The 9,373-nt window shown below is 36.7% G+C and overlaps 5 protein-coding genes across 5 annotated transcripts; 3 read left to right on the top strand and 2 right to left on the bottom strand.

The window, feature by feature from the left end:
- The first annotated feature begins 862 nt into the window (after positions 1 to 862).
- Positions 863 to 3,083, top strand: EV154DRAFT_529216 (uncharacterized protein). The gene is made up of 7 exons (XM_051603654.1): positions 863 to 1,326; positions 1,378 to 1,513; positions 1,578 to 1,694; positions 1,761 to 2,180; positions 2,238 to 2,306; positions 2,381 to 2,617; positions 2,687 to 3,083. The coding sequence occupies exons 1-7, from the start codon at positions 902 to 904 to the stop codon at positions 2,978 to 2,980; spliced, it is 1,698 nt and encodes a 565-aa protein (XP_051451381.1). The 5' UTR covers positions 863 to 901; the 3' UTR covers positions 2,981 to 3,083.
- Positions 3,084 to 4,081, top strand: EV154DRAFT_529213 (uncharacterized protein). The gene is made up of 4 exons (XM_051603653.1): positions 3,084 to 3,244; positions 3,308 to 3,697; positions 3,761 to 3,898; positions 3,957 to 4,081. Exons 1-2 carry the CDS (start codon positions 3,136 to 3,138, stop codon positions 3,598 to 3,600), a joined length of 402 nt encoding a protein of 133 aa, XP_051451380.1. The 5' UTR covers positions 3,084 to 3,135; the 3' UTR covers positions 3,601 to 3,697; positions 3,761 to 3,898; positions 3,957 to 4,081.
- Positions 4,082 to 6,163, bottom strand: EV154DRAFT_529211 (uncharacterized protein). Its single transcript, XM_051603652.1, has 3 exons — positions 5,678 to 6,163; positions 4,723 to 5,611; positions 4,082 to 4,659 (listed from the first exon to the last, which is right to left on the bottom strand). The coding sequence occupies exons 1-3, from the start codon at positions 6,077 to 6,079 to the stop codon at positions 4,145 to 4,147; spliced, it is 1,806 nt and encodes a 601-aa protein (XP_051451379.1). The 5' UTR covers positions 6,080 to 6,163; the 3' UTR covers positions 4,082 to 4,144.
- Positions 6,164 to 7,331: 1,168 nt separating this feature from the next.
- Positions 7,332 to 7,998, top strand: EV154DRAFT_401093 (uncharacterized protein; the record flags this gene model as incomplete). Its single annotated transcript, XM_051595282.1, has 3 exons — positions 7,332 to 7,406; positions 7,463 to 7,580; positions 7,664 to 7,998. Coding segments are annotated over 3 exons (528 nt in total), but the record flags the coding sequence as incomplete, so codon positions are not given.
- A 166-nt stretch (positions 7,999 to 8,164) lies between these two features.
- On the bottom strand, positions 8,165 to 9,233 carry EV154DRAFT_431344 (kinase-like domain-containing protein; the record flags this gene model as incomplete). Its single annotated transcript, XM_051596602.1, has 2 exons — positions 8,165 to 8,915; positions 8,974 to 9,233. 2 exons carry the CDS (start codon positions 9,231 to 9,233, stop codon positions 8,165 to 8,167), a joined length of 1,011 nt encoding a protein of 336 aa, XP_051451377.1.
- Between the last annotated feature and the right edge of the window lie 140 nt (positions 9,234 to 9,373).

Genomic DNA, 9,373 nt, shown 5'->3' with positions numbered 1-9,373 from the left:
TAGGCATATTTGCTGAGTAAAGTCAGACACAGTTCTCGAATCTACAGGATTGCTATTTTGGCTTACAGGTACGAGAAGCATGGAGGAGGGTCAGCATTGCACCCCACCAAATTGATTAGTTTGAAGACCAGAAAATGTGAAACGATTCTCGCCTGATGGAGAACAGAGGTTTTGGTTAATTAAATGAAAGGTAAATCGACTTTAGAATCTTTTAGAGAACTTGTTTTTCGTGATGCAAAGGTTGGTTTTATTACTAAGGTCGCTATTGGAACAATACTGGTAGAAATAGATTCATAAATATGAAGACCATCCTGTGTCCTGCCGAGCAGATAAAAATATCACGAAGGCTATGTGGCACCTGCGAGTAAGCCATTTTAGGTGCAGTGACGGGGACCTGCTGTGGGCTAGGTTGATCAGGTATGATTGTAGCAATAATTAAATATGGAGTTTCCATTCTTTGAAATGGTACGTCATATCTATCAACCTTTGTGCTTAGTTACAGCGACTGAAACGAATTGTCACGGCTCTGTTGACACATGTGGGTGAGGAAGCAAAAGGGGTACAAAGGCACACAGTGAGTGAATGTAACACAGAGTAACCACAACGCACCTGTGACTTGTTCTAAATGGGGACACAGGTTCAACCAGTTGATACTCAAATAAAAAAAGAGCTCAAAAAAATAAGTTGGGTTCCTGAATTGAATAGAGCAGCTATGATTATTTTAATGATGAAATAAGTAAAGAATGAAATATGAAAATGAAGGGACAAATTACATTCAGTTTCATCTTTGGCCTTGAACACGAGGGATAAAATAAAAATAAATTTCGGGCTTTCTTCTCTTTTTTTTCCGTTCGCTTTCTCTCTCTTTTTTTTTTTTTTTTTTTTTTTTTTTATTACCAAAATGAATAATACTAGACCAAAGAGTATTTTGAAATATAAACCTGAAAACAACACAGAAACAGCATTGTCGCCTTTACCGTCACCAACAACGTCATGGTTCTCTCGTTTACAGTCCAAGTTGTATTCTTCCAATTTAAACAATAATGAGGAAGACAGTGAGGAATATAAACGGTCGCTGTTATTACCAAAGCAGGACTTGAGAAAAGTAACATTTTCTGTTGGCAACCTGACGATTGAACATTTCTTTTGTTCTCAAGATTCCCCTAGAGATGAAGAGTATGAGAAAGAGAAGCAGGCCTCCATTGTTTTAAAAAAGCTGCAGGATACAAACCAAGTTCTTGACTTGGCAAGCCATTATGAGCACGCCTGTATCCAAAGAGAAGAAGGTGTTATAGACCGGTTTAGGAATATCTTGAAAGCAAGCCGGTAAAATGAAAAATAAATAAATAATACATTGTATGTTGATTTATTTTATAGAACTTCTCAACTGAAATCCATAGACTTGTCTAAACAAACTATTGCTTCGAATCAAGCAGGGCCTGTTTCCGATATTTTTATTCTAAGATTCGGTCTATCACACCTGAACTTATCAAACTGTAAATTGGAGGATGAGGTATTTATTATACATATCTTTATGTAAATGTGACTAAAAAAAAAAGTTACATATATACAAATAGACCATCCGTATATTACTATGTAGTCTATTGGTAAGTAACACCGTAGAGCATCTGAATCTATCACAGAACAATTTCAAATCCAAGGGCTTTAAATACATTGCCATTTTTATAAAAGAGGTATATACCATACAAATATCATGGTTTTAATCGATTCAATTACTAACCACCATCACAAAAAAAAAGTCTAAAACTATTAAATCCATCGACTTGTCACACTCCACAATAGAAAAAATGGGAATGCAGTTTCTTGCACAAGGTATTAAGCATGCTACAAGCTTAAATAAACTGATACTGGATGATTGCAATATAAAGCCGCCACCAGAATCCTTTGAGATATTTTCTGAAGGAGTCTATCAATCAAAGTCGTTAAAGATTCTTTCATTTCGTAACTACATCACATCAGCTGGATCAACCACATGGATTTCTAACCTTGTTAACAGCGATCATGGCGGCCTCATCGACTTGGATTTATCTGGAAATGACCTGAGTTCAATTGTCTCTCCTTTGGCTTCCGCATTACGTAATAATCATACCCTTCAGAACCTTTGTCTCTCAAACTGTAAAATAACGCATGAGGGCTTATCCCATTTATCGAATGCTCTGGTAAATCCCTATAACCCATTTTCTTTTTGGTCGTCTATCTAACTAGTTTTTCTATAGGGAGAAAACGTGTGTCTACAATCTCTAGACTTGTCAAATAACCCATTAAGCGGAGAAGCAGATGAGGGTGTAAGTATCCATGATCCCCTCTCTTATGAAATTCCATCATGTTAAACTTTTTTTTTTTGGCCTTCCACACACAGATATTGAGTTTAAAAAGTGCCCTGTCTCGTAATTCTTGTTTACAAAGCTTAAATCTATCCAATACCCAACTTGACTCCAGTACTGCCATCGCATTAGCTGAATCATTACCCGAGAATTATCATCTTTCAAGACTGGATTTATCCAAGAATCCCAATATTGAAATGGCTGGTATTTTGGCGTTAGCAGTATCTATTAAAATGAACAATACCCTTACATTTCTCGACATCAATATACCGGTAACAAACCAAAAACATTTATGTAGTTTTTTTTCCAGCATATTAATTTTTTTAAATATCCTCTAATAGCCTAGTGATGAAGAATTAGCTAACCTACAGAATGATATTGTCGCTGTCTGTACTACAAATATGCTTCAAAAAGTGGAGGCACAAAAAAGGTCAGAGGAAAAAGTCATTCTGAATGAAGAAATAACCACACTCTCGCCATCCTCTTCTTCATCTTCTTCCTCTTCTTCATCATCGACCATGGAAGCGGCCGTGGTTGAACTCCCATCTGAAGAACTTTTATTAGCCGCTAAAAAAGCCTTGGACGGTCCACAATCCCCGCAGTTGACTATACAAGACACAAGTGATACGGTATAAATGGTGAATGAATAAAATGTGTTAACATCGTGTAACTGTTCAAAATGTCGTGTAACAATACACGAAAGCTCCTCCCCTTTTTTCCTGATTACTGTTGCTTTGTAATAAATTGCTTCTTTACCTTGAATTCCGCCGCCCCCTCTTAAAAAAAAGGAATGACTTACATTAACATATTACAAGCAACTCGGGACATGGTCTCCCAATACATGTCTGGGTTGGATCCTTCTCACGACATGTACCATGTTGACAGAGTCAGAAGACTTGGTAAGTGTGTTAGTTTTTAATTTGTGTGGTCAGTGACGGTTAACTTACTGCGCAAAAATATAGCACTTGACATTGCCAAAGATTGCATCAAGAATGGAGCCACGCAAATTGATTTAGAGTTAGTAGAGTTGGCTGCACTCTGTCATGATGTAGGTGACAGAAAGTACTACCAAGGAAAAGAAACAGGTGGCCAATTGATTGAGACGTTTTTGAACGAGCAAAAGTACGGTAAAGCAGACATTGTTGCTAAAATTGTAGATCACGTTGGTTTCAGTAAAGAATTGGGCTGGAATGATGAAACTGATGACAAGGAAAAAGTCCAATGGCGCAACTTGTGTTTGGAATTGCATGCGTAAGTTTTACATATTTTTCTTAAGAACTGCTTTGCATATAATGATTGTATATGTTCTAGTGTCCAAGATGCGGATAAGTTGGACGCCATTGGCGCTTTTGGTAACTAGCACTAAAAAACAATGCATAAATTGGATACTTATTTTTCCACCTCCTCCTTGTAAGGCGTTCTGCGATGTGCTGCCTTTAGTGGTGCCAGAAATCGATCATTGTATGTACCTGATGATAAACCGATCGAAAATATTACTCAAGAAGAATATCTGAACAAAAATGCAGACAGTTCAGCTATTGGTCATTTCCATGGTAACAGAAGGACGAGGAATGTTAATAGAAAAAAAAAAAAAACTAATGCCATATATAGAGAAATTGTTTAGATTAAAAACTATGATGAGAACAGCAAGAGGAAAGGTTTTGGCCAATGAGCGTGATCGCTTTATGCAATCTTTTGTAGACCAAATTGACAAGGAGTATAATATTGAGAGCTAAATTATAGAATTTTTATTTTTTAAGAAATATATGAAATGCGCATGTAAACTCGTTTTTTTGTTTTTATACATCAACAGCCATTGCCTGTTGTATACAGTGATTTCTGTCTCGGCTAGTACTATTATAGGAGCTGATTACAACACCAGCGGCAGGTTCTTCACCAATTTCTGTTAAATGAGTTGTAGATTGTCTAGATAATGTTTGACTGAGAGGCACGGCAGCCGTGGAGGTATTACGACGACTACTGCCTTGTGTTTCTACCGCAGTTTCATTATCTCCTGCATGTGCATCTGAGTAGGATAATGGTCTTTTATTACTGCTACTGCGACGATTTTTGTTGCTTCCGTAAGGTGTAGATTTTCTCTTTTCAAAAAAGACCATCTTGATCTTTTCCATGATATGACTCGTTCGTCTTTCGCGTGGTCGGCTGGGAGCATCTTCTTCTGTTGGTGTTACATTGTGCTCTTCATAGTCTTCATCGTCTTCATCTGTGTTCGACATGATTCCATTTTCTTCGATAGAGTCATTTGTAAGAGATGAACCATCGATCACATGATTTAAATTGTCAGTGGGGTGTTCTAATAATAAACGCATTTAGCACATTTTTTTTAATAGCCATTTGTTTTGAAAATAGAACATACCATGATGATTTGTGTCTAGGGGTGATAAGTCCGGCAGCGGCTCGGAATAGATGACAGGAGAATTAAGGTGAGTAAGCTGTAAAGGTGGTATATGAAGTGGTTGGTCTATTCCATGGTCTGCAGAAGAAACTGAAGGTTCCACTGTTGTTGTTGTTGTTATATGGTTTTCTTGCAATAAGTGGTGAATATCCGATTGTAAATTCAACCCAGAAGAATCTGCTAGAGGTGCATTGCAAGTTGAATCATTTATTTTTTTGTTATATCGGATGGCATATTTTTCCATGACTTCATCTGCTTCAATGGCTACACTTGCTTCCAGATCTGAGTAAGTTCTGCAGATGGGGCATTGGAAGCCAGGGTAGCTCTGTAGTAGAGGTCGAATACATTTGAAATGGTAAGTATGAGAGCATGGAGACACAAAGAGTGCTTGAAAAGGAGCTAATGCATATAAACAAATACAACATTCATCGATATCATTATTATCATCAGTATTGTCAATCGATGCAGGTGTACATTGTATGCTATTAGTTGTTGTGTTTGATTCTTGATTAGATAAGGTAATTTTGGTAAAAGGTTGTACAGTATTATTATTAGTAGATATATCACACTCGGGAGTTGTTACATGGCTGTGTTCTCCGTGTGTAAGGTTACGGAGATTTTGGAAGGCATTTATACTGAAAGATAATGGCCGTGGTCTGCTTGAACGATTTAATTCAAATCTCATTTTAACCGAACGGTACATTTCCTCTCTACCACCTTGAAAATCGACGCCTAGTTGGACGATATCACCATCATTTAATTCTACTGGTCTACTTTCATTACCAGCAGGACTAAGTCGGACATGATTTAAAAAGGTACCAGAAGATGACTTTGTGTCTCTGATATACAACTAGTAAAAGATTCTATTTGTCAATTTTATTTTTAAAGTTTGAACGGAGCGTCAATAATAATATACCTTGCCATCTGTTTCAACCCATACTTCACTATGACATCTTGAGACGACTTTGCTTTTGAAAGACATGCAATTTAAATTGGCGTGTCGCTCAGAATATCTGCCAATACGAATGACTGAGCCGACTTGAAGCTCACGATCTACTATATCAAAGATCAAACTTCTGCTGGGATTTTCAATGTTGGGCACAATGCGAACATGAACTTTGATGCCATTTTGTTGTGGTATGTCTGTAGATGCTGCAATTGTTGCTCTTCTTCTTGTGGTAGATTCTGATCTGGAACTCGCTGGTCTCGGAGCACTGGACTGTCTTGTGAATGTTCTTGCTAACAAAGCTGACGCTCCGCTCAATGATCTTCTTCGGATGCTATCATTTTCAGTCGTTGCTGTTATCGATGGTGCCATGTATATTAAATTAGGAAATAAATAAAGAGAAAGAGGAAAAAGAGATTCTGTTTATTGAAAGGTTTAAAGATTCTTAAAAAGGCGGCGGACCCCTAAAAAAGGTTAATCGATTTTTTTTTTTTTGCTAATAAAATCATGTCAAGTGGAGAACGAAACTTTTTTTTCTATGTATAGGGTCACACATAGAAAAAAAGCCATGAAAATCCCATTACTTAAACCTAGTCAAAGTGAGACACTAGAAGCTTTCTCAATCATTTCTCATGTAGAAACAACAAGAAAAAATTCCCTCTACATTTTATTTAATCTATTTGATTTTTATGATTGTTTAGTTGCATTATAATTCCCTTTTTGTATAGTCGGATACTTTTTTTGTTTTTTTTTACTTCGTTTCTGTACAACTCCAAAATTTTAACAGCAGGTTTCCGTCGGGTGGTTTTTTTTTTTTTTTTTTTTTTTTTTTTTTTTTTTTTTTTCATTTACATTATAGATTGACCCCTTTTTCCTTCATTATCATTGTACATGCACATTTGCATTTTCGAAATAGATATTTTAATACGATAAATTGCAAATAAATTTTTGTCATTCTTTGGGGTTGCGATTTGACACGAACTTTTTCATCTTATGTAATCACGTATGCTACCACTGTACACATCTCCACCGCCATCTGAGTTAAATATAATCATGCAATTCATCGTTTTTCCGTAAATAAAAATCATCATGCCGCATTATTCTTTTTATGGTATAGCAGAGGGCCAATTTATAAAATAAAAAGTAGGGGTAATCATTAGGAGCAAAATGGGTGAGGGAGCGAGGAGATAGACACATACTTTTTTAGGAGATGTTTGTAAAAAATAAAATTAGCTTGGAACGAGTTGAACTGTTCGTCTTGGTGGCAAAACACGCTATCCACCAACTTTTATGACTTGATCGTATTACACAAGATATATTCATGTCAATCTTACCAAGCGTTCTCTCCTTTAAAATATATGACATGAATATATATAACCAAAAGTACATCTTGTAATTCTACCTTTGTTCTTTATAAAAAAAATCACGAAAAATGAACCGCTTATTGTATCTATTCGTATTATATTGTATCATATTTACATTCACTTCAGCAACCACAATGGACGTCATATCAAGTGTTTCAGTGGATAATTTACAGCGGTTGCCCTCAAAGGAAAACGTCATTCGCCGTCATTTGGCCATAATTCTCAATAAGAGGGCATCACGTACAGTCCCTAACAGCCCTCAGCTTTTTAGTTGTATTATTGCTGAAATTAAAGCTCGTATTCAAACAGATATTACCTCCAAGATCTCCGCTTCGGTACCAAATATAACATGTATTTTAGTGGTGGCACTGAACTTAAACGTTCTATTTAGATCTTTCAAAAAGTAAAGGCCAATCTGAGTATCAAGGCATCAGTGTTTGGTGGCGTAATTAAAATAGAGGATGCAGAAGTGGAAGCAATACAGACAGCTGTCGTAGACGGACTCCAGAGTATGTAACTTTGCATCAAGCAATGTCCATGGGCATATATTTTTTTTATTTTACTATATACTAACCTCACTTCCATCATTCAGCAAAGATAACACAAACAGTGGATGAAAAGTTTGAAAAAGTCATTTCAGACTCGATTTCTCCTCAAATAGATGCCATGTTGCCATCCCAAAAAGTATTGACGACAAACCAGCTTACCAATGTATTGATGAAAGCAGAAACCATTGTTCGTTCAGAGATAAATGTCACGTTACCCGAAATTGAAAAAACCTTAAAGTCGTCCGTGAATACACAGCTCAAGGCCCATATTAAGGATGTCGAGGTAGATATCCCAGGCGTATTAAAAATACAGATCAGTGCAAAAATAAATATCGTGTCGTCAGTGAAAACAGTTGTAACATCAATCTACAAATCATATGCCAATGTGAGTGTTGCCGTCACTGTAAAATCATATATTAAGGGCATCCAACAGGCCATGAAGAAGGTTTAGAAGAAAAAAATGTGTGTAATTTTCTTTTGTGTAATTTTTTTTTTTAATAAACTTTTCTCTTTTGTTTTTATCGATTATTAAATAAGAATGGTATTTACAGCACATTTTTTCTTGTCAAATAATCAAAACGTTTAAATGTATAACCCACAAAAGCAAGATCCTTTTGAGCATTGACAGTATCCGTTTGGAAGCCTTGATTATCAACAGTCTCCGGTACTGAATCCAATTCTTCGGTAGGAAAGTAACTGGTATCAGTAATACTTCTAAGCTGAGGTATATGAGGGGATCTTTCATTTCTAATTTGTTCCCAATTGATACCGTAAAAAAATGGATGGGCCTTAATTTCATCAGGACTGTTTCTACCTAAACGAGTATCCGGATCACAAATCAGTCTACGAATTAAATCTTCTGCCTCTCTACTAATAGGCTGGTCATCAGGGAATATTAAAGTTTCTCTCCAGTTCATAATTTTACGGTAGGTATCATGAGGGTTTTCGGAACAAAATGGAGGGTAGCCACAGAGACATTCAAACATGATCGCACCAAGGGACCACCAATCACACTCTTGACCATACCCTCTCTGCAAAAATATCTCGGGCGCAATATAATCGGGTGTGCCCACTGTCGAATAAGCAAGTGCTCTTCTATTCTTTTTCCAGGTAGCGATCTTTTCTTTTTGTGTGTTGAGATTGATAAAATCGGGTCCACTGGAGTTTTGAGCTCCTTCTAATAAACGTTGGTAATACTGAGAATCGTGAGTCTTATGGAAGCCGGTTGATAGGCCAAAATCTGATAACTTGATATGACCATCTTTATCAATCAAGATGTTATCTGGTTTAATATCACTGTAGGATGAGGTTAGCCTACATGTTTCATTTTAAAATAAATACAATTTTACTGTACCGATGAATAAATCCCAAATTATGGATGGCTTCTAATGCCAGTACGATTTCAGCGATATAAAATCGAGTGACGGGTTCACTGAAAGTATCATACTTGATCAACATTGTCATTAAATCACCGCCTGGTAAAAACTCCATAATTAAATAAAGGTATTGTGCGTCCTGGAAAGAAAAATAGAGTTGAACTACCCAGGGCGAGTCTGCCTCTGCTAAAACATCACGTTCGGCCTTGACATGAGCCAACTGATCCTTCTTTAACATTTCAGACTTTTTTAAGGTCTTCATTGCATAAATTTTCCCCGTGTCTCCAGCTTGCACAAGCCGGACCTCACCAAAGGCTCCCTTGCCAATCACTTTGACTGTAACGAAATCTTCAAGACCTAATCTAGTTCTACGTAATC

This window comes from Mucor mucedo (assembly GCF_025094135.1).
Source record: "Mucor mucedo strain NRRL 3635 chromosome Unknown EV154scaffold_189, whole genome shotgun sequence".
In the NCBI taxonomy this organism is placed as follows: Eukaryota; Fungi; Mucoromycota; class Mucoromycetes; order Mucorales; family Mucoraceae; genus Mucor; species Mucor mucedo.
Note: the sequence above shows the minus strand (reverse complement) of the source record. Positions and strands in the feature narration are given on the sequence as shown.